Below are 25668 nucleotides of genomic sequence, written 5' to 3'. Positions count from 1 at the left end.
GCCTAGTTGCCCTTGAGATGGTAATGAACAGCCATCTTGAACTGTTACAATTATTTGGATTAGGCGTATCCACAATGCTGTTATGAAGGGACATCTGAGATTTTGATCCCATGACACTGAAGGAACAGCTGTATATTTGCAATTTGCAAATCTCTTAAAATTTGCCTACCGATGCAAACAGGTCCATGGACATCATCTCCCTAGCTCTACACTCATCCCAGGAACGTCTGGATAATAAGGATTACCTACATTAGGCTTCTACTTATTGACTCCATCTCGCCTTCAACACTATAATCCCAACCAAATTAATCTCCAAACTCTGAGACCTGGGTCTCTGCTCCACCCTCTGCAACTGGATCCTCGACTTCCTGACCTACAGACTGCAATCAGTGAAGATATGCAACAGCACCTCCTCCATGACAATCTTCAACACTGGCAGTGTTGTAGGCGAGGTATCAAACAATGATGAGAGAGAATATGGAGGAGACAGGGAATGCTTGGTGAAAAGATAACAATCTCTCCCTCAATGTCAGCAAAACTAGAGAGCTGATCATCGACTTCAAGAAGACAAGGATAAGCGCACGCCCCTACCTACATCAATGGAGCTGAGGTGGAGGTGGTTGAGCTTGTCATTCCTAGAAACTTGACCAGCAACAATCTATCCTGGACCATCCATCTTGATGTGACGGTCAAGAAGGCACAACAACACCTTCTCTTCCTCAGAAGGCTAATGAAATTCAGAATATCCATAACAAATCTCACTAGCACTTACAAATGCAGCATAAAAAGCATTCTATCTGGATGCATCACAGCTTGGTATGGCAACTGCTCTGCCCAGGACCATCAAATATCTACAGAAAGTTGTAAACACGGTCGAGTCCATCACGCAAGTCAGCCTTCCATCCATTGACTCAATTTACACTTCTCGCTGCCTCGGAAATACAGCCAACATCGTCAAAGCCCCTCCCACCCTGGTTCTAATCTCTTCAAACCTCTTCCATCAGGCAGAAGATACCAAAGTTTAGACACATGTACCAATAGCTTCAAGAACAGCTTCTTCCCCACTGTTATTAGACTTCTGAATGGACCTCTCAAATTTCAAATCTAATGTTAATGTTGATCTTACTTTCTGTGCGCCTTCTCTGCAACTGTGTATTCCTCGCTCTGTTCAATCACCGGATGATGTTTTGTATGGTATGATCTGTCCGTACTGCACGCAAAACAAACTTTTCACTGTACCTGTACATGTGACAATAATAAATTTAAATCAAATATTTCAAAGTCAGGATGGTGAGTAGCTTGGAGGGGTCTTTAGGTGAAGGTGCCCCCATGTATCTGCTCCCCTTGTACGTCTAGACGATAGTGGGTCATTTGTTGGGAAAGTGCTGTCTAAGGATCTTGGTGAATTTCTGCCGTGCATTTTGTAGGTTGTACACCCTGCTGCCACTGTGCATTGGAGGTGGAGGTACTAAATATATGACCGTGTGCTGTCAGACAAGCAGGCTTTGTCTTGGAAAGTGTCAAGTTTCTTGAGTGTTGTTGGAGCTGTACTTATCGAAGTAATTGGGTTCTACTCCATCACAATCCTCACATCACTTCTAGATGGTGGGCAGGTTTGGGGAGTACAGAGGTGAGTTACTTGATACAGGTTTCTGAGCCCGCAACCTGCTGTTGTAGCTGCTATATTTACATGGCCGGTCCAGTTTAACATCTGGATAATGGTAATCCCTAGGATGTTGATAGTGGGAAATTCAGTTATGATAATGCTATTGAATATCGAGGGGTATTGTTAGATTGTCTCTGTCTCTTACTGTAGACGGTCATTGCCTGGCACATGTGAAGTACAAATATCATTTTCCACTTATCAGTCCTAGTCCAAACCTTGCTGCATTTGGACAAGAACTGCTTCAATATCTGAGCAGTCGCCAATGGTGCTTAACAATGTATAATCATTACCAACATCCCCACTGCTGACCTTCTCATAGAAGGAAGGTCATTGATGAAACGGCTGAAGATGGTCAAGCCTAGGACATACCCTGAGGAACTCCTGTAGGGACATATTGGAACTGAGGTGATTGACCTCTAACAACCACATCCATCTTCCTGTGCGCTAGGTATGACTCTAGCCAGCGAAGAGTTTGCCCCTGATTCATTCCCATTTAGATAGGGTTTCTTGATGCCACACTGTTTAATGTGGCCTTGATGTCAATGGCTACCATTCTCCCCTCCCGTGTGGAGTTTGACTCTTGTGCATTATGAATCAAGGTTGCAACGAGTGACCCTAGCAGAACCCAAACTGAGCAGCAGTGAGCAAGCTATTGCTAAGCGAGTGCTCTTGATAGCGCTATTAATGACTCTTTCCGTGACTTTGTTGTTTGACAGTAAACTGATGGGTGGTTATTGGCAGGGTTGCATGTGTCCTGTTTATTCTGGTCAAGACAGACCCAGATAATTTTCCACATTGTCGGGTAGATGCGAGTGTTGTAACTGTGCTGGGACAGCTTGTCCAAGCACATGGCAAGGTCCGGATCAGGATTTCAATACTATTTGAGATCATGGATATCATTTGATAATAAAGTATTATTAGAAAGGCTAGCTGTACTTAAATTGGTTAAGTCACCAGGATCAGATGGGATGTGTCTGAATCTGAGAGGGAGTCCATCCTTGTGTGGAGGTAGTGTCAGATAACTGGAGAATTGTAAATGTTGCATCCTTGTCCAATAAAGGATGTAAAGACAACCACAGCAATTACTAGTGAATTGGTTTAACCCTGGTGGTGGAAACCTGTTTTGTTCCCCAGATTTTTATTCTTATAAAATCAATAGAAGTTATAATAAACCTGAAGAAAATACTAATTTGGTCTCTGCTGAGTACAGATCCTTGTATGATATTTTAGCAAGAATGTGAAGGCACTGTATAGGATGCAAGAAATAGTCAGAAAATGGTTCTCGGGATAAAGAACTCCAATTATATCAAAAGATTGGAGATACTGGACCTGAGCTATTTCCTTTGGACAAAAGAAGGTTTGAAAAAAGGGGGATCAAAATAGACAATCTAGACTGGGTAAATGGGAGAGATTTCCTATTGGCTCAAAGGTCAAGAACCACAGGACTTCAAAGATCCAAAGGTGGTATGAGGAAAGACAATTCCATGCAGTGACTGGTTAAGAATTATAATCCACTGCTTGAGAGTGTGGTAAAGACAGATTCAATCAAAACCTTCAAAAGAGCATTTAAAAAATTAACTGGAAAGAGCAAATTTACAGGACATTGAGAAACAAGTGGGGTTGTAGGGATGCGTGAGTTGTCTTTCTGCAGATCTGAAACAAACAAAATCAGAAATTGCTGGAAAAACAGAGCAGGTCTGGCATCTGTAGAGAGAAAACACCTTCAACTTTTCAAGTTGTTCTTCAGAACTTCAGTAGTCTGGAGAGGGTTCACTAGACAGGAAGGATTGACTAAATAAAAACTGAAAGAACTGCGGATGCTATAAATCAGGAACGAAAACAAAGTTGCTGGAACAGCTCAGCAGGTCTGGCAGAGCTAACGTTTCGGATCCGGTGACCCTTTCTCAGAACGGACGTTGTTTCTGTTGAAAAGATTGACTGTTTTTTCTCCACAGATGCTGCCAGATCTGTTGAGAGTTTCTCCAGCAATTTGTTTTGTTTTGGTTGTTCCTAATTGAACTCGTTGTGTTGTCCTGTTTTAATTCTACATCATTACTCATCTCATGGTGTTTTAGTACATGTGCTGCTTTTGTCTTTCTAGATAGAAATCACAGGAATTAATAGGGGATGTTGCAATAAGAGATTTGGTAAGTTATTGTGATGGTTATCAGAGAGTGTATACGCTGCGGTCACAGTATGCAAGGCTCGATGTTTATGCAAGTAGGTGAGTTGTTGAATAGGTAGACTCCCTTGTCTTGGGTTCTTGCCTGTTGCTGAAGCTCCAAGTTGAGTTTCGTTCACACTCAATCATGCATGTTTTTTTTTTTGAAGAGGGTCTTCAGAATTTGGACGTCAACACTTCTCAGCCTCTGGTATGCTGTCATCTGTCACATTTAGATTACACATACGAGTGCAGGTTTCTGAATTTGCCTGCTCATGGAAACTGCCTTTACTTGCAAATACAAGTTTTAAAATACTGAAACCAAAAACTAGCAGCTCAGTTGTCCTATCTAGTGCCCCACCCCTACAACATGTTTCAACCAGCAATTGCAGGATGGAATTATGTTTGATCATAATAGGTGATAACTTGCAAAATATAGCAAATACACTTAAACTTAGCTGGTCAGATAATACTACTTCATTATTATAAAGAAGGTAATTGAAAAAGGTAACCGTCTTACAATCACTTCAACTTACAATGTGACAAGTGACCCATTCAATTTTTCCCTCTGGACTGGAAAATACTTTTACTTATTTACTGTTAGATATATCTTTAGTATATATTGAATAATGAAGTCAAAACAAATGGTGTCATAGAGATAGACAGCACAGAAACAGACCATTCGGTCCAACTTGTCCATGCTGACCAGATATCCTAAATTAATTCGGTCACGTTTGCCAGCATTTGACCCATATTCCACTAAACCCTTCCTATTCATATATCCATTCAGGTGCCTTTTAGATGTTGTAATTGTACTAGCCTCCACCAGTTTCTTTGGCAGCTCACACCATACATTCATCACCCTCTGCGTGAAAAGTTGCCCATTAGAACCCTTTTACATCTTTCCCCTCTCACCTTAAGCTTATATCCCTCGAGTATTGGACTCCTCCACCCCGGGGAAAAGTCCTTGCCTATTCACCCTATCCATGCTCCTCATGATTTGATAAACCTCTATAAGGTCACGTCCCAGCCTATTCAGCCTCTCCTTTTATAGCTGAAATCCCCCAAACCTGGCTACATCCTTGTAAGCCTTTTCTGAACCCTTTCAAGTTTTGCAACATCCTTTCCTATAGCAGGGAGTCCAGAATTACATGCAGTGTTCCAATGTCCTATACAGCCGCACAATGACCTCCCAACTCCTATACTCGATGCACTGACCAAAAACGGCAAGCATGGATTTGCATGCTAAATTGCCCCGAAATGTTCAGGGATGGGCAATCTAGGTGGATTAGCCGCGGTAAAGGCAAAATTACAGGGATAGGATGGGTCTGACTGGGATGCTTTTTGGAGAGTCACTGCAGACCCAACAAGGAGATTTCATGATGAATTAGCTACAGTGAGGGGTCAATGAATCAGTGATGAGCCTGTGACCTTACACTGAGGATCAGTGAAGCACAGTGGCAGATGACCAATATGGTGAGGACAAAGAGGCGTGTTGACCATTATAGTGAGGTGGTCATTGATCCTTGGCCACCAGTAATTATTCTGCTCAGTGTGCTAGAGTGATCAGTGACCATAATTGTGAGGGACATTGTGAGGGGCTCTGTTGCTGCTGGACGTGCCCCACTTTATGTAAACTTTTAATTTTATACAGGTATTTGTGAAATAAAATGCACATTTAAGAATATTTTTCATGCATATTCTCCAATAATGCAAATGTGTTATATATTTCAATAAGTTGTCAACCTTGGAATGCTGTATTGATATTTTTCATTCTATTGTACAGGATGTCCTTGAAGGTAGTAATCTGCGTAATGCACTCCAGGAGCTGCACCAAATGATTCTTACCCCTATCAAAGCTTACAATTTCTCTCATACTCAAAACTCTGGTGAACAAAACCAAGACTTGGACTCTCAATCCTCCTTAATGAGTTCAGAGAGCAGCTTGGGAAGTGGACTACCTGATGTGAAGGATTCTGCTGCTGGGGGCATTCAGCAACAAAATGTTACAGGGTGTGAGGGTGAGTCCGGAGGTGCTCCTGTTCCAGAAGGAGATCTGCCTGGACAGTTTACAAGAGTCATGGGCAAAGGTAGGCCTTGTTTTTGAAGATGTCTTAATTTATCATTAAAATTTTTTACTTGCGTCATAAAGGAACAACAATGGTTGACTGGAATCCTAAATAAAAACACGTTAGGATTTTGGTGCCATTTGAGCTAACACTTTTTGAGAATTTTGTTAGCAAATTCCAGTAGCAATACTGCCTCAAAAGTTTCACATTTATCCTAGACCATCAGCGTTAAAGATTGCTCTCTGCTAACTGTACAAATCTTCTTCCAAATAACTGGTGTTATGGATCAGGTCAGATCCCTAAAAATACTTTAAGAAGGTAGCCTAGACCTTAATTTTTTGCTTATTTTTAAAGGCAGATGTAATGTGCTGTGTTCTAGGTGCAATTTGATTGGCCAAACTACTGGATGTTAAGCAAAACACAGTTTATTTAAAAACTATAGTTAAAATACAACAAAAGAATGAAAATCTTAGAATAACAACTCAATTAGAAAACTTAACAGAATGATAGAATAACGACTACTTATTAACTATTCTGATATAGTAACATTCCATCAATGCACCACTTGTCAAAAAGGCAAATTCAGAATAATAGATTGGTCTCTCAGGTAACCCAGCAACAGAAAGAAACCCCAGCTTCTAGCTGTTATCAAGAAAAGGAAAAGATAGCTTCTACTATTTCAGAACTCCAACTGCTTAAAGCTAAACCTAAAAACTTTTTTTTAAAAAAAAAAAAAAAAAATAGAAATTCTGGGCTGAGAGCTGGCCATACCCAGCCAGGCTGCTTCTATTGTTGCAACTTTAAAACAAACCCCAAGGCCTTCCAAGCTGCCCATTTTATGGGTCTTCACTAGACAGCTCAGTGCCTCTGCCTTAAAACCGCTCTTCAAAACAAAAAAAGTACAAAATACACTTAAAGCCACAGCATCATCACACTGGCCACTCTTAGCCAGTTCCTGGCAGGTTTAAATTTGCCTTATAGGTCTCTAAATTAGCCTCAAGCTAATGTGACTTCACTGAGTGAACATGAAAAACTAATACAGAATAAAGGAAATTAATTGATTCAAAAAACATCAGGGAAATATTACTGTTAGTGGTAATGATGTACCTAGCTCCGGATTGGCATGATATCTTTCAGTCTGGTTCAGTGGTAGCATTCTTGGCTTTGACTTGGAAGGTCATGCATTCAGGCTCCATTTCAGGCACTTTTACATAATTGCAGCATCTGTAGTATGTTACTTTTGTATTAATGTTACTTCATAAAATACTGATCTGATAACATTTCATATTTAATAAGTTTTGAACAGTATCTCTACAGCATGTTAGATTCTTCAATACTGTTTTTCCATCTCCAGAGTGTAAAGATACCTTGATCTAATGGATTGATGGGCCAAGGAGTGGCAGATGGAGTTTAATTTAGATAAATGTCATGTGTTGCATTTTGGTAAGGCAGATCAAGTTAGGACTTAGACAATTAATGATAGGGTCCTGGGGAATGTTGCTGAGTAAAGAGACCTTGGAGTGCAGGTTCATAGTTCCTTAAGTGCAGTCGCAGGTAGACAGGCTAGTGAATAAGGCATTTGGTACGTTTACCTTTATTCATCAGTGCATTGAGTATAGGAGTTGGGATGTCATAGTGCGGATGTACAGGGCGTTGGCTAGCCCTCTTTTGGAACATGACGTTGATTTCTGGTCTCTCTGCTAAAGGAAAGATGTCAAGTTTGAAAGGATTCAGAAAAGATTTACAAGAATGTTACCAGGGTTGGAGGGTTTGACCAATACGAAGAAGCTGGGGCTATTTTCCCTGGAATGTCGGAGGCTGAGGGGTGACCTTTATGAAGGTTTATAGAATAATGAGGGGCATGGATAGGGTGAATAGTCAATGGTAGGTGAATCCAAAACTAGAGGGGAAAGATTTAAAAGGGACCTAAGGGGCAGTGTTTTCATGGAATGTGTATGGAATGAGCTGCCAGAGGAAGTGGTTGAGGCTGGTACAATCGCATTTAAAAGGCACCTGGATGCATACATGAATAGGAGGGGATTAGAGGGATCTGGGCCAAATGCTGGCAAATGGGACTAGATTAACTTAGGATATCCGGTTGGCATGGACTGGTTGGACCGAAAGGTCTGTTACCATACTGTACAACTCTCTGACTCGAAGACTGGTGTTGCAATTTTGGAGGTGCTGCTTTTTGAATGAGATCCTGAACTGACCGGTCTGTCAGCAAGGATAAAGTGCAGCAGAATTCTGTCGGTGTTCTGTCTGATATTTAGCCCCTCGGTTAAATTGACTAGTACAGATTAGCTGATCAGTTTTCTCATTGCAATTCATGACTCCTTGTGATTACTCTTCAATCTCATTTAATCAGCTGTAAAATAATTTATGGCATTGAGTTCACGAGAGATACTATGTAAATTCAAGTTTGTTCTTGTGGCTTTCTTTCAAATCTTCTTAATTCCGGACCCAAAAAATGCTGCGTCGATGTAACTTTTCTGGATGAGCACAGAAATCTTTATAAACCCACAACTTGTCAGGCAATGCATGGACTTAGAAGAACACTTAATATGGTTGCTGTCAAGTCAAATTATGGCTCCCATTCCAGTTTCCACTTTGAGACTTAAAGGTTCTCAGTCAGACCCCTAATTGAAACATCTCATTGAGTTGATAATGACTGCTGGTTTGGGATGAGCATTCAGCTCGCTCAGTTGGCTGGTCAGCTGGTTTGCAATGTAGAGTGAACCAGAGTGGGTTCAATTCCAGCACTGGCTGATGTTACCATGAAGGACTTGCTGCCTTAACCACAACCTCCACCAGTCATCTTTCCCTAATGAGAGGGCAGCCCTCTGGTCTGGTAAGACTGTGGTCACTTTACCTTAGCTTTAGAATATTAACAGCATTTGAGGTATGGTAGATTTGATGTGTTGAAGGTATGAAAGTTGATATCCTGCTTTGCCAACTGAAGAAAAAGACTTGCAAAAGCCTTTTCTGACTTGTAGTCACAAATATCAGAAGCTTATACAAAGTTTCCTTTTTTTTATCCTTTCAAGAAATTCCACCAGCTAGTTGTTTCAAATAAATTGAAGATATTCAGAGATGTACTTTCCTCTTTTTGGCTTGATTTGACCTAGGATTTTATTTGGTTCCTCGTGGGTGGAATGAATAATGTGTGTAGTGTTGTGAACAATACAATTGTTTAGGAGAGTTTGGGTGGTCTGGGGAATTTTCCCCAAAAGTTTAATTCTGTAATATGTATACTAAAACCTCTCCCCTACCTCCGCCTTCTGCAGGATGGTGATTCATATATCCAACTCTCTAGACTCTTTATAGCTAGAATCTTCATTCTCTGTTGTATCTTCTGATTCTTTAAATATTTAGCCTAATGTTTCCTTTCATCAATACCATTACCTGTTCTAGACTGTAGCATTCTTAAATTTCCTTGCGATTTTTAATGTGTTTTCTTCATATGATTTTGTCGTCATGTATTACCTTTTACATTAGTTCAAATACCCTCCAAGTGTAAATAGTCTGAACAAAAATATTCTTTTACATGTTTTTTAGCACCAGGAAAATCCAGGAAAATCTTTACATCCATGTAGTACTTTTAACAATACATACTTGCTGGAATCCACTTCTCAGGGTGGACCATGTAAAGACTCTCACTATCCACACCTCTCTAGCAGGGCATTTTTACTGGTTGATGGTAAACTAGAGAATCTGGCCCACTTTCATTGTCATTAAGTAAATTAATAATATTACCTCTTCAATTAATTGTCCTCGTTGACCTTTTTAAAGGAGTTTTCATCCTGTTAAAAACTCATTTACATGTTCTATGCTCCGTTTACCTTAATTATTAAATGGTCAAATTAATAGATTACTCAAGCTTTATCCACTTGCTCTTTTCCAAACTCAAAAATGTTCAAAGTACTTTTTCTCTTCCTGCTTTTAAAAGGTTGTCTGATTTATCTTTCTAATGTTTACATTTGCAATGATACTGTAATGCTAGTATAACGGTGTGATTTTCAGACTTTTCATCCAAATCACTTAGATTTTCTGGTAATCTAAATGAAGGAAGTACTTAAATAAAATTTTGGGTGGCACAGTGGCTCAGTGGTTAGCACTGTTGCCTCACAGCGCCAGAGACCCGGGTTCGATTCCAGCCTCGGGCTGTATGGAGTTTGCACATTGTCCCTGTGTCTGCGTAGATTTCCTCTGGGTGCTCCAGTTTCCTCCCACAGTCCAAAGATGTGCAGGTTAGGTGGATTGGCCATGCTAAATTGCCCGTTGTGTTCAGGGATGTGTAAATTAGATGGGTTATAGGGGGATGGGTCTGGGTGGGATGTTCTGAGGGTCAGTGTGGACTTGTTGGGCCGAAGGCCTGTTTCACACTGTAGGGATTCTATGAAATTCTAATATGCAACGTATGCTATTTAAGCATCAATGCTAAAGAAGGTATGGATTACCCAAGGAAAGTGAATATAAATTGCGAAGTGTACATTACATCAGAGCATCTTAATTGGAGTTCATCTAAATGACTAAATGTATTGATAAATAGTATAGTAATACAAAGACTGAAGACTAAGTGCTAAATTATAAAATTAACTACAAGAATGTAAATGAATGTTTGTTTTTTTTACTGTCGAAGCATAGCAACAAATATGCCTCAGGGCAGTTCTGTTTGCACATGCATAGGTTATTTGGATTTTTAAATATTTGTGGATATGGGTGTTGTTACAAGGTTTAGAACTAACATAACCACTAGGTTACCAAGTCTCATACCATCATTTGCCAACACCTCATTAGGAAGTGTAATGAAATATGAGGAAGAATATAAGAACACATCTGAGTTAGTCAAATGAGCAATAAGTGTTCAGTACAGACCAACTCATTGCGTAATTGGGTGATGGGAATAGAAGAATGATTGAACTTTTACTATTTACAGTATAATCTAAATAAAAGGGAAGAGCTGAGATTTTGGGGTAGAAGTGCATGCATCTTTAAAGCAGAATTGCAAGTAGGAGAAATGGTAATCAGTTAGGCGTATTGAATACAAATACAGAAATGTGTGACCAAACCATGGTTAGGTAAAACCGATGCAGTTTTGAGCACCCTATTGTAGAATAGCATCAGCTTAATGTAGAGTTTGTAGGATACAGCACTATTGTTTACAGTAAACTTACAAGCTGTTGCTCTATTCACTATAGCTGAGAATAAAGGAAAGGAAGCAAAACTCCAAGTATCAAAAGTTTTACATTGGTGGTAGATTAAAGTTTAATGAACAGCCACGACATGAATAAAGATATAAAGTAGCATGTTAAAGGACACTTTCATGCATTACAGTATAGAATGTATTATAGTGCGATTGAGAAGTGATTGGAGTGGTTTCAAAAAAAATGTCAGAGCTTAAAATATCGGTAGTGTAGCACTAATGCAGGCAAAGTGGATAGAATAGCTTTTGTGTAGTGCTTGGTGCTTCTGATGATAAGAATCTTGTCCTGATTTTCTTTTGATCTATTTCATTTGTCTTGATGGATCTTACTTGATTTTTTTCTTCTTTTTACCCTGTCAACCCAGTGATCCATAAAAGAGCTAAAGTAACCTTTTTAATAATAATAATAGTTACGTAAGAATTCACTTGTCAAGGTCGACCATGTAAAGGCTGTCATTATCCAGTCCTCTCCGACAGGGCGTTGGACTTGTTAGGGAACTTGACATTAGAACTCTGACAACAGCTTCTGCTCACAAAGCCACATGAAGAAGGAAGACTCGTTACCTTGCTTCCTGCAAAGATACTTAAGTCTTTTATTTGTCATTTCAATCTATTCCAAATGCTTGCTCTTCATCTTTTATGCAGTGACCTGTGAAATCCTTCTCCTTTCAATATTCTTTTACTTGTAATAATATAATTTAATAATAATTTGGACATGAAAAAGTGAGGGTTTCTTCTATACTTAAATTGTTTGGGTGTGTGATTCTCTATTTCATTCTGTGCCTCAGTTTCTGAGAGCCAGTCTCCTCTGCTATCACCACCTCCATCCCCTTGCACCCAGTCTCTGGCATGATCAAAGTTCAAGACCTTCTGTTTATATCTGTGAATGTTGTGTACTCTTTAAAATCTTCTGATCTGATAATTGTGTAAATATTGCTGAATTCAATATAGTAGAATAATTAAATTTGCCTTTTTGTGATTTCAGCTTTAGGCATCAGAGAAGCTTGGAAGTAATTTATATTTCTAGTAGTACAATTTTTATAATACTTGATCACTCTCCTTTGCAGTGTGTACACAGCTGCTAGTATCCAGACCCGATGAAGAGAACATCAGCTCTTATCTGCAGCTCATTGACAAAAGTATAGGTCATGAGGTGAGTGTAAGTTGAACAACTCCATACTGGATGAATTTAATCTGAAACATCTGTCGGTGTTTAAGATTTTACATATTTGAACCTGTCCCTGGTCCTATTCGTACAATCTAGTTTGATTTTATTTTTAAACTGGATTAGTCTGTTCAATGCTAAAGAATTTTCAATGTTCATTCCTAAATGATCACGTCTGTCTGTCTGTCTCTCCTATTGCTACAAAGCCTGAAGTGTTCAAGCTTTTGCTCAAATCTCGGATTTTACAATGAGTCTTATGGTTTCAGTCTTTAAATAACTTCCTGTAGTATCCCCTCCTCTTCTCTCTGCACCCACCACACCACCACCATGCATGTTCACTCTCATGTGTGCACACAGCACAATTGGTGGCATATTCATATGTTATAGTCTTGAGGCAGAACAGGACACCCGCATATCAAATTGGTCTGACTAGAACATGATGCAACATCCTATCACAAACTGTAGTGTTTATCATACTGCTTGGTTTGTGGCAAGTGATTAGGTAGAGAGAACATGTTATATAACTAATATTCAATCAGCATACTGTACAATAGAACATGATCCTTATATTTGATCCATCAACTGTTTGACATGGGATTTAGTTCTTTGTTGATATTTAAAATTTCTGTGTTTTAACCTTCGATTTGATAAATTACTAACTTAGATGGAAGAAAACTTATCACTTCTACCTTAAATTTTTTCCTGACTTGTTGAGCAGATGTATCACCCTTTGCTCTCCATGTGACTTAGTTCCCACCTTCCTTCATCTCACCCTCTTAACCTCTTCTCTTCCTTTTTCCCTCAAATACTTCCTCTTAAATGCATTGGTGCTGTTAACTCGCCATCACAAGTAGTGGCTGTAGTGATCTTTGAGCAAGGTGCACTTTATTTAATGGGATTTTAATTTCCCTGTACAAATACTTCATATCTCTTAAAACTGAAGGGACTACCAAGGCCCACTGGTTTCAGGCCTGGAGAAGCTCAAAGAACTTGCAGATGCATTAAATCTTTGCCAGCTATTTCAATAGTTTCGATATGGAAATTAAGTTTTCATTAATGCTTCCACTGGCAGCCCCTGTTGTCTACATTTTGTTGCAGATGTGTTTTGTGTTTTGCCGCTCTGCCTGTCTCAACGTTAAATAATAAATAAGCAAGTCTCTCGATTTTTGAGCATCCATTATATATGCATAGTTACCTGTGCTATTCCTGAAGATGAAATTGGCCAAATGTCAAAATTGCCCTCTCCCTCTGGATACTGATATTATTGCTTTACAGTTTTCTCTGCAGACATAATTCTCTTTTTTCACTTGTGTTAATTAGGAGCAAGAGCAGGTCATTCAACCCCTCGAGCCTGCTCTGCCACTCAGAATGATCATGGCTGATCAACAAGCTCAGTACCCTAATTATGCTGTTTGCCTTCAACCTTTGATCCACTGTTTTTCTAAGTGGTCTGCTATAAAATCCTTGACAGTGGACCCTAGCATCTTTCTCACTACGGACCTCTGAGTCACTGGTCTATAATTCCCTGTTCTTTCTCTCTACCCCCCTTTTAAATTGTGCAGTTACATAAGCTATTCCCCATTCTGTATAAACTGTTCCAGTGTCTAAAGAACCTTTGGAAGATGATCACCAATGCATCTGCTGTTCCTAAGGCCACTTCCTTAAGTATTCTGGGATGTAGATTATCAAGCCCTGGGGATTTATCAGCATTCAATCCTATCAATTTCTCCAACACTTTACTAATACAGATTTGTTTGAGTTCCTCCATCTCGCTAAACCCTGGGTGTCATCCTTTGAAGACAGAATAAGTTAGAATTTAGTTCATCAGCCATTTCTTTGTTCCTCTATTATAAATCTTCCCATTTCTGATGCTAGAATTTTTTTAGAAAAATGACACTTTCATCTTACTGAACTGTTCGTCAAGTTTTATTAAAATGTTTTTATACAACTGAGATGCAAACAATGAAAGATTACCCTATAGTAACATACATGATACCCTATACAAATTGTAGTGGCCAATGAATCCTGTATAGTGCACATAGCAAAGTGGCAGCACCCACTAGTGCATATGGGGTTGTTGGGAGTCTTTGTAGCCTTTTGGAGATGTTCAACTGAGCAAGAACCATATACTTCCAGCCCTTTTAGATGAATGTAAAATATCTAATGAAACATTCTTTTTGAAGAGCAGTGTCCTGGCAATATTGCTCCCTCAACCAATGTTGCCAACAAATTTCGTTGGTCATTCCTATTATTGCTATTTATGGGGCTCTGCTGTGTACATCTAGCAAACAAGTGTTGAACTAAAGAAACAATTCTCTTCAGGTAAAGATGTATTTTACCTTTAGATAATTCATAATGTACCTTTATGCAATTCTATATTCACTTAATTAGTATATATGCAAAAGTTATTAAAAAAACTTTCATTATGCATAAATATTACATAATGACCTGGGCTGTTCCAGGCATTATTTTTGTAAAATTGTTTTTTTTAAGTATAGGATATCTTTCTTTGTAGGTCATTTTTACAAAAATGTACTTTTATTGTGATGTGCTTGTTTGTAATTGGGGTGTCAGTTAGCTCGGCTGGCTGGTTTGCGATGCCGAGTCACGCTAACCGCACAGGTTCCATACACACACTGGCTGAGATCATCATAAAGGTCCTTCCTTCTCAAATCAACTGCTCATCTGAGGTGTAAACCCTCAACTTAAACTCCCCACCAATCATCTCTCTCCAATGAGAGAGCAGTCCTATGGTCCTCTGGGACTGTGGTGACTCTGTTACCTAGTGTCTGTACTTAATTTGCTATTTGTTGTGGGAATCAAAGCATGTAATAATCTGAATCTTTTAGCCTGATGTTTTATTTACTCCATGAATTAAAAAGGAAAAGAATTTTTTACCACAATGCAAAGTGTAATTTTACAATTCTGATAATGCACTATTTTTGCCTGAATGGTGAATAATGTTATGTTGATTTAATTTATGAATTTAAAATTAATGTTTTCACAGCATGTACTGACATTTTATAACTTTAATTAAAATTGTTTGCTTTTATCTTAGGCTTTTACAGAGACACAGAAAAAGAGATTGTTGTCCTGGAAGCAACAGGTTCAGAAGCTCTTTAGGTCTTTTCCCCGGAAATCCCTCCTGGATATGCCAGGCTATCGACAGCAGAGAAGGTGTGTTTTAATATTTTATCTTCTCAGTTGTGGATTTCTATCTATTAATTTTAAATCCATTTATTATTCTTAACCAATATGTCTTTTATGTAATGAAATTGGTTGGACACAAACAATCTGAATTTCCATTTTCCTTTGGTTTCCTGATTTAATGCAAATGTAAACTTCTGTAACTTAAAGTATCAGCTAAATAAAGTAATGTCCTAATACTGCTTGGTTATCTGTGATATGTAATTACCTTTTTCTGGAGGGAATTCCAGTAAAAATATTTTAGAAATTTAATTTCATGACAAGCATTGCATTGGAAGTTGCTGGTTGTTGCACTCTGTCATTGCATATCCTCAAGTTTTCAAATAAATAGTATTTGCTACTCTGCGCCAAGGAATTGGATGAAGTGACATTTAAGATGGATTTTAATGCAATACCTGTTACAGTGACATTTGTGCTCAAGCATGAAATGTGTCTTTATTGTTAGAGCTGTTTTCTATCTTCCTGAACGGTTACTTTACTGCGATCAAGTTAAATGAGGTGTAATATCATTATTCATTGTAATCTGCTTTCCAATTGGTCTTTGATCCACATTGATTTATGCATAAATTAATCTAAAGTGGCAAATTACAATTTTATGGTGCGTACTGTATTTGAATAGTATCATATAATTCAAGCAGTTTAAGCAGGTGGAATAAGGTCAGTGTGTTAACAAGAAAACTAATACATCCTAAAAGTATTGCAAATTCATGATCGTGCACAAAACAACATTTAAGTTTCCACAATTATCTATTTTATATTCAATTGGATAAAAACCTTCCCTTACATATAATTTTGTTCAAAATTCTTGTCAAACTGTCCTGGATTATTTGCTAGACTCTTTTTGCATTTATGTTGATGACATCCAAAGCTGACAAATATGATTTTTCCCTTTTCAGAAGGGAGTAAGCCAGAATTTGTTAGCTTTATTAGTTTGATTTTTCTGTGATATGATCGATTAAAAAGGAGAAACTTAAAGTTTGAAGCAGAATTAGATGTAAATATCATACTATTGATTAATTTTACAGTAATTGTATTCTGTAATTCTGAGTTTGTCTTAGGGTGATCATTTAAGGTCAACTGTCTACATCAAATTGCTCATTTACTCTAAAGAAGTCCATGGGAATCAAGAAATAACATGCAGAATGTCTTTTGTTTGGTTGGACACCTTTACACACTTTTTCACTTTAGACATCTCCGAGGAAGACAATTCCACTTGTGAACATCATTGAAATGTAGTGAATGATGATCCTTAACTAACAATTAATTTGAGACACAAGTGCCTTCCTCACTAACCTTTTTGCCACTTGCTTGGAAATGTGGTGGATGTAAATTCAATTGAGGCATTCAAGAGCACATTGGATGGGATTGTTTCAATTTAAATAACGTGCAGGATTATGGAGAAAAAATCAGGAGATTGGCTGTCTGAACATTTTAGTTTAGTACCACTGCGGTTACAATGGGCTGAATGGCCACCACCTGCACCATAACAGTTTGGAGATTCTGTGAACCCAGCAAATTCTGAAGGAAAACCTAAGCACAAATGAGATTTTCATGTAGAACTCCTTGTATAAATCCACTTTGTAAACTGGGACAACAGGATCCCAAAGCCTTGCTTTGAGTTTGCTACTTTATGAATGTCCATGTATTTGTGGCGGATATATGCAATATGTATTTGTTTTTTGGGCAATCATGGAGAAGTTGGATTGTGTGAATGATATTGACACAAACTGTTTCCTGATGATTTAGTTCTCATTTAAGAAAACACACAATTTTACAGCATAAACAGCATTTCATTGCTAGTATTCATAGAATTCAAAGAACCTACAGTGTGGAAACAGGTCCTTTGGCCCAACAAAGCCACACCGACCCACAGAGCATCCCAACCAGACCCATCCTCCTATAACTCACCTAATCTGCACCCCCCCCCCCCCAACACGATGGGCAATTTAGCATGGCCAATCCACCGAGCCCCCACATCTTTAGACTGTGGGAGGAAACCGGAGCACCTGGAGGAAACCCACGCAGACACGGGGAGAATGTGCAAACTCCACACAGACAGTTACCCGAGGGTGGAATCGAACTCGGGCCCCTGGTGCTATGAGGCAGCAGTGCTAACCACTGTGCCGCCCCAGATTGTTTACAAGAAGGTCATGATTGTTAAAAATGTACTTAGATTTTTCTTCAGTGTCATGTTCGGAAAAGAATTTGATACAGCTTTAAGGTTTCTAGCTTAAAACTATATATGCTCATCATGTTTGTGTATTTTCGCACTAAGCATAAATACGCTTTCTTCATTTTAATTAAAGCTGAGCATTTTACCTTTACTTCATTTGCATCTTGATTATTAGTTACAAAATAACTTAATTTTCATTTGGAGTTTGACAATTACTTGGAAACGACAACATGCAAACATGCCATTTGACCAAATCACACTATCTTTCACACAAGCAGCATCGCAAATGAAACTGTTTCCATATTGGAAGACCTAAGAACCAGAGGGTATCAATTTAACGTTGGCAAAAGAAGCCATGATGACAGAAGGAAACCTTTTTTTTTAATTGCACAAGTGGTTAGAATCTGGAATGTACTGCTCGAATGCATAGTAGAGATATATTCAATCCTGCTTTCAAAAGTTTTTTGAAAGATTATTTGAAAGAATTTTGCTGGTCTACTGGGAAAACACAAGGGGAGTGAAGACTAACCACTGATTTTGCAGACAGTGGCAAAGATGAAACAACCAGAATGGTCACTGACTGTGCTGCAAACTATTCTATGATTCAGTGATGATGTCACGTACAAACCCTTGTTCCTCTATTCGTACTTATGTCCTTGCATTCAACCACTTTTGTATTCCATTCTGATTTGATCTGTGCATTAATCACATCCCCTCAAACCTTTGTATATATAAAAATCATTATCTTGATTGTTGTCCTAAATTGCCTGGATCTGTCATTCTACACCACTAGAAACACTAGTCAGGCTTTGTCTATAGTGTTTCATTTTTTAAATTTGGAACATTTGTGTGAAATCACTGCAAAATCGGAGCTGTTCTGAAAACATGCCTGATGTTTCAAAATCTTATTTCACCACTAGAGACAGCATTCTAATGAATTTGCTCTACCTTCTCTAACATCTCAACTTTTTAACATATTTCCGATGGTTTAGTGCACGATGTTGTACTATAAACAAATAGATGTTGTATTTCATCTGCGCACATTTGGATACTCCACTTGCTAATCAGTATCCCTTTTCAGCTTTTATTGCTATTCTGACTCCTATTTTGTATTCCTGTAAAGTTGGGCACCACTACCTCCTACTCTTCCTTCAATTCATGGACCTATTCAGTAGACAGAAATAATCCCAGAACAGAACACTGAGGCACCACTACCCAGATCCAAAACTGTACCTTTAACTACATTTGCTACTTGAAACTCCAGTGTGCTGCCATTTTTAAAGATGTTAGATAACAATCTTTACTGTTGAAATATTCAGGTAAATTATTTTTCTCCCCTTTCCTCTATGTTCTTTACTTCCCTCTTACTAAATTCCTGGTCATTGAAGTACTGTTTTACTTGTGCTTCCAACTCTTTTCCATGTATTCTCTGGCATACCTATGTGCTGTTTGCTAAATTATCAGAACAGTAGTTTAGTATCGCGGTCACCTAAAACCTGTTTACTGTCAACTAGCTATCAACTGCACAAATTTAAATTTGAACTTTCAGTTAGAGGGAAACAACACAAAATGAACAAAAGTTAGAGACATGCCACAAATTTATCTCTTTATCATGTCATATCTTTGTCTCAACTTTTTTTAAACATTAAAACTGTCGGTTTTACCTATCTGTTATTCACATAGCTGGGGTTTTAGTCAATCCAACTCCTTACCAGCAGCTGGATCTGTGGGTGGAGGAATGGGTAGACGAACCCAACGCCAATTTCAGATGCCTCCTCGAAATATGCCCACGGCTCGATTGGGTCTTATGGGCCCCAGTGGACTTATGGGTGCCCCACAGCGTAGTGCAGCCAGCAATCCTGCCATATTAAAACAAGGAAGACAGGTTTGTTCAAGTCTTTTGCTTTTCTGTATTATAATTTAAAATTTGTGCAAGTATGTATTCTTTGGGAAATTCACTAGTTAAATGCAATGTTTGTTTAGCCAGCAAATGCAGCACACCCTGTTCAAGTTTAAAGGGCAGGAAAATAGACTGTTTAGTTACATTTGCCAAATCCAGATTGGAAACATTTCTCAAATTTTCCTGATTTGAGTAACTTTGCTGGTTCCTTTTTTAAAAAAGACCCAGTGAGAACACTCTGAAGGCATTTCCTGTTTTTCCTCACTTTGATGTGTAGAGGTACTGAAATGGGATGATGTAAATATGGAAAAAAGAACAGACTCTGCTTCTCCAGGAAGGGCGAAGCCCAGAATTTTGTGCGCACAACAGAGTTGTACAACAGTTTCATTCAGTGTGTGTAGACATCAAACAATGAATGAAACTTGTAAGGATTGTAAGCTTTGGAGTAGTAGAGCATGATGTAAAATATACAGTTGATTCCAAATGCCAACAGTTTGTCTATATTAGAGGCTCTATAAATTAAAATTGTTTTACAATGTGTAACTTGTATTTTCACAGAATCTATGGTTTGCTAACCCTGGAGGCAGTAACAGCATGCCAAGCCGAACCCATAGTTCAGTGCAGCGTACCCGCTCATTGCCTGTCCACACATCACCACAAACTATGTTGATGTTCCAGCAGCAAGGTGAGTAGAAGAGAATATTAAACAGTTGCCCTTCTATATGTGGATGAAGATGAACATCAACACTTGTAAATCCTTGGAAAATGTTGGGCCTCAGTTGTCACCTTGCATTCCTCTCAACTTATAAAAAGGTTTCTTCCCCTAAATAACCAGCATGTATGGTGGCTGGTTGGCTACAGTCCAGAATATGCAAACCAGAGTCCACTGTAGCTTGAGCAAAAATTTTCTGACGCTAGTCAGATTACTGGATTGATTAAATCACAGACTTCAGTGGAGGGATTTGCCTCTATAAATAACAAGTTGACTATGTGGATCTTTTCTTAGCTTTCTACAGAGGCTTTATGTTACTTCTGGAATTTTATTGCATTAGTGCAACAACAACAAACCTTTCTATTTTTAAATAATATAACAATCATCATGGAAGATATTCAATGCATTAGTATTGATCAGGTTTATTGTATTTTTATATTAACAAATATACTGTGAAAACTTGGATTTTTTTTTACTGTCAGTGTTCTGCTCAATTTATGACTTTCTGAAAATTTGTAGAATAAATAGAAAATAGCAAGAAACCCTGCTAAGCACTTCATGCCTTGGATGAATTATATAATAACTAAACAAAATGGAGAATATCTCTTCAAAGTTACAGTTGTTGCATAGAATGTATATCTAGTTATTTGCTAGTGGTAAAGGATTAACTAATTTGTCATTAACATTGATAATTTGAAAGTTTGTGCCATGATTTTGTAACTTATTAGTTGACTAAATATTTTATCTAACGTAATAAGACTTAAAATGTATGAATGCTAGAAATGGTCTTATATGCTTAGTGAATAATGCCTGCCCTCAGTGTGGTAAGATTGAGGAAAAATTAGAGAAAAAAAGCAATACTATGGATGCTGGAAATCTGAAATTAAACAATAATGAAGTGCTGGAGAAGCTGCGTTAGTGTGGAAGTATCTGTGGAGAGGGAAACAGTTTCTGATCCAATATGACATCAGATCAGGGAAACACTGGTTCTTTTGACTAAGACAAAGAAACTTTGTGAGAGGTGACTGCGTTATTTAAAATGAAAGGATTTTGATAAATTTGACCATTTCAAGTGAAGACCTCCTTTTTGTCTGTCTATATCACCAATCCACAATGTTCCCTCATTATATTTGTGATGACTCTGGATCCCATTTGGCAATATGCTGTATTGGTCTTCCTTGAAAACAATGGAGCAATCCTCTTCCATCACCTGTGCTAATACCTTTTCTAGTTTTTAAAAGAAAAGGCCTGCCCCCAGCATTTCCTATTTTAGTTTGTTCGTCTTCATACGTAAGCATGATTTCCTTGTGCTTAAATTCATTAGGTGTCAGAAAAACATAATTTGATCCTATATTCCCCTAAGTTAGTCCTCAACTTGCCCTCTCAGTAACTGAATATCCTTTTTGAAGAAGTGAGCCTAAACCTTAATGCAGTATGCCCTCATCAAGACCAAACAGTTTCAAAATTATTTCAATAAAATAAAAGAAAAATACTGTAGATTCTGCAGACCTGGAATAAATGTAAGGTTCTAGAGAAACTCAGGGCTACCAGCTTCTGTGGAGAAAGAAACAGTTAGCATTTTCAAGTCCAATGACTCTTCTTTGCATCTCATGTTCCGAAGAAGAATCATTGGACTTAAAATGTTAACTCTGTTTCTCTCTGCACAGATGCTGACAGATATGGTGAGTTTCTCTTGTACTTCAGTTTTATTTCAACATTATCTCACTGTATTCACGTTGTCATTTGTTATATATTCTGATAATTTAACAGCCTGGGAACGTTGTGCTGATGGATTCAGTGGATGGCTTGTTAAAGCCTTGAGATCTCTCTCACTTATTTTAAATTAGAAGGTGTAGAAGCAGAAATAGGCTATTCAGCCATTGAGTCTGCTTTGCCATTCAATGAAATCCTATCTGATCTAATAAGCTTTGACTCCACTTTCCTGTCTTTTCCTCATACCCCTTGATTCCCTTACTGATTTAAAAGACTGTCTATCCCAGCCTTGAGTATACTTAACGGCCCAGCCTCTACAGTGCTTATGGCAAATAATTCCACAGTTTTACAACCTTTCAAAGAAATTTCTCCTCATCTCTGACTTAAGTGGGTGACCCTTAGTTTGACATTGTCACCTGGTCCTAGACTCTCCCACAAATGGAAACCACCTCTGCACATCTACACTGTCTAGCTCCCTAAGACCATATATGTTATATTTTGTTTTTGCCTCTCATTCTTCTAAGCTGTAATGAATACAGGTCCAATACATTCAACGTTCCTCATAAGAAAATCCCTCCACACCCGGAATCGACCTAGTGAATGTTCCTTGGATTGCCTCCTATGCCAGTATAGCTTTCCTTCGATAAGGGAACTAAAACTTTTCACAGTATTCTAGGTATGGTCTAACTAATACTTTCTTTATTTCGTAAATATAGTTTATAGTTAGAAATCCATATTTTCAATCCCTTTTGAAATATTGAATTAAATTAGCTTAATTGTCACACTCCCTCAGGACTACAGTGAAATTGCTATCTTAGGTACAAAGTTACCTAGGTACAGATACATAAGATCAAATTCTTAGGAAACAAAAAAAATTGGTAAAGAAATAAATAGTCCAGCATTATAGGTCATAGCAATAAATTAGAAAATAAAGTTTAGAATATCAGTCTTTCCAAGCCAGTCCATGCTGGCACCTAGCCTCGAGAAAGACCTCTGCCGCTTCACTGCCGCCTGTGCTTGATCAACCAACAGAGTTGCCTCCCTTTAGGTGACTCTTCGCCACTGGGCCCACTTCGCTGATGCCGCTGAACCCACACTCACTCCGCTGCCAGACTAGTTTGCCACCAAGCCATGTGTACTGCTTCAGTTGCACATGTTGCCTTGCCAGCACTGCCATCTTGAAGATTCCGCTGCCGTCAGCCCCAAATGCTGGGACAATGACTTTGCTGCTGCTGCCACAGATCCCAAAAGCAGGAAAACTCATGCGTCTGCCGCAGGCCTCCTGTCACTGGAAGAACATCCTCACTGCAGCTGTTGCTGGCCTCCAGGAGAAGCCACATCTACCACTCTGCATGCAGCCCGCTCTCACTGGCACGCTGGTGCTGCCAACGAACCCGCCACAGAAAAGATAAAAGATGAAAAGAAGGAAAATAAAGCAAAGTTTTAAAAAAAAAAAGGTAGTAACAGAAATTAAACAAAGGAGAGCAGATCGGCCCCAGGGAGCAGCCTTCCCTATTACCTACTGGGCTTGTATGCTGGCTTTTCATGATTCGTGCATGAGATTCTCCAAATCACTGTGCTGCTATTTCCTGCAGTTTTCCTCTATTTAAATAATCAGCTCCTCTCTTCTTCCTGCCAAAGTGCATAACCTCCTATTTTCCCACATTATGTTTTATATGCTAAGTTGCCACTAAATCTTCCAATATCCATCTGTAGTCTCTTTGTGCTGTCCTTACTCCTTTATTCTCTCACCTATTTTTGCCATCTGCAAACTTGGCAATGTACATTCACTTCCTCATATACATTGTAAATAATTGTTGTGCCACCCCTGATCCCTATGGCACTCCCATTAGTTTTAGTTTGCCGTTCTGAAAATGCCCCTTTTGTTTCAAGTTTCTGTCTTCTGTTAGCCAATTCTCTATCAATGCTAAATGTACTACCCCCCAAAATAATGGGCTGTTATCTTAAGTATTCTTTTGTGTGCTACCTTATCGAGTGCATTTTGGAAATCCACATACATTACATCTACTAGTTCCCATTTATCTATCCTGCTTGACAGTTTCTCAAAGAATTCAAATAAATTTGTCAGGCATGTTTTCCCCTTCATGAAATCAAGCTGACTTTGTTTAATTATATTAGTTACTTCTGAAGTTCTCTGCTGTAGCATCCTTTATTTACAATATTTATAATGCAATATCTTCCCGATGACTGTTATGCTGAATGGCTTATAGTTAACTGTTTTTGTCACACTCTGCTTTTTGAATAAGGATCTTAAATTGGCAATTTTCTAGTTCTGAGACATTTTTCTGTAGCTACTTCCTTTTAATATCTTAGGATGCATCCCATCAAGTCCAGGGGATTTAAATTGGTCTTACCTCCAAACTAGTTTGGTAATTTTTTTTCTGGTGATAGTTATTATATTTTATTCGTATTCCCCCTCACCTCGCCCCACCACCATCCCTTCCCCAAATTCTGCCCTTTGATTAATAGATACTTTTGGAATGCTATCATTCTGCATTTAAGATGCAAGGTATTTTGTATTTATTCAACTCCTCGGTCATTTTCTGGTTCCCCATTATTATTTGTTCAGCCTCATTCTCTATTCATTTGGCCTTTTTAAAGATGTATTTAAAGAAATTCTCCTAATATTCATTCTTGTATTACCTACTAGTTTACTCTCGTATGTTTTCTTGTTTTTTGGTTCCTTTTGTTGATTTTTAAACTTTGCCAATCCTCTATCTTATTAATCTTTTCTGCATTGTATGTTTTTTCCTCTAACTTGATACTACCCTTAACTTTATGGTTAACCATGGTTAGTTTATTCAATTTTTAGAATAAATCTTCCTCACTGGGATATATCTTTGAGTTGTGAACTGTTTTCTTAAACTGCTGAACCACTGAAGTTCATCAACCACATTTTCATCTAAACTCCATTCCCAATCTACTCCAGCTAACTCTGCTCTCATTTCTTACTTTAGCATTGTTGTTTCCAGTCCATGTTTCTTACTCTCAAAATTGATTGATTTCTAAATTCTGCTGTGTTTTGGTGACTGTTTGTTTCCTACTCTCAGATCATTTATTAAATCTGCCTCATTATGTGTTACCATATCCAAAACTGCCTGATCCCTGGTTAGATCAATTACATATTGTTTTAGTGAAACCATCTCGGGTTTTTCGAATGCCACTGTTATCTTGTACCATTTAAGGTGCAAGGTATCTATATGTATTCAACTCCTTAGTCATTTCCTAGGGTGGCATGGTGGCTCAGTGTTTGGCACTACTGCCTCTCGGCACCAGGCACCTGGATTTGATTTCACCCTCTGGCGACTGTCTGTAGTCTCAATGTTCTCCCCATGCCTGCATGGGTTTCCTTCCACAGCCCAAAGAATGCACAGGTTAGGTGGATTGACCATGCTAAATTACCCACGGTGTCTAGGGATGTGCAGGCTAGATGGATTAGCTATGGTAAATGCAGGGTTACAGGGGATAGGGTAGAGGTGTTGGTGGACTGCTCTTTGGAGGATCGGTGTGGACCCCATGTAAAAATGGCAATATATTAATCATGGGTGACTTCAGTCTTCATGTAGATTGTAAATTCAAATTGGCAGAAGTAACATTCACAGAATATATTCATAGAACATAATACAAAGCATCAGAAGGAAATATTCAACCTTTTATCCTCAATAACAACCTTAC

The 25668-nt window shown here is 38.4% G+C and overlaps 2 protein-coding genes across 2 annotated transcripts in view; one reads left to right on the top strand and one right to left on the bottom strand.

Annotated features, from left to right (window-relative positions):
• Positions 1-25668, bottom strand: part of LOC109916308 (WD repeat and HMG-box DNA-binding protein 1) — a 242083-nt gene that overhangs the window by 84200 nt on the left and 132215 nt on the right. The gene's annotated exons all lie outside the window — the stretch shown is intronic.
• LOC109922526 (protein Smaug homolog 1-like) overlaps positions 1-25668 on the top strand; it is a 34870-nt gene that overhangs the window by 1320 nt on the left and 7882 nt on the right. Inside the window, exons 2-6 of the mRNA XM_048600308.1 lie at positions 5614-5917; positions 12170-12255; positions 15326-15444; positions 19331-19532; positions 20106-20232. Of these exons, the coding sequence (XP_048456265.1) occupies positions 5665-5917; positions 12170-12255; positions 15326-15444; positions 19331-19532; positions 20106-20232 (787 nt within the window). The 5' untranslated portion in view covers positions 5614-5664. The remainder of the gene's footprint in view (positions 1-5613; positions 5918-12169; positions 12256-15325; positions 15445-19330; positions 19533-20105; positions 20233-25668) is intronic.

This window comes from Rhincodon typus, chromosome 8, assembly GCF_021869965.1.
Source record: "Rhincodon typus isolate 14 chromosome 8, sRhiTyp1.1, whole genome shotgun sequence".
NCBI classification, from domain to species: Eukaryota; Metazoa; Chordata; class Chondrichthyes; order Orectolobiformes; family Rhincodontidae; genus Rhincodon; species Rhincodon typus.
Note: the sequence above shows the minus strand (reverse complement) of the source record. Positions and strands in the feature narration are given on the sequence as shown.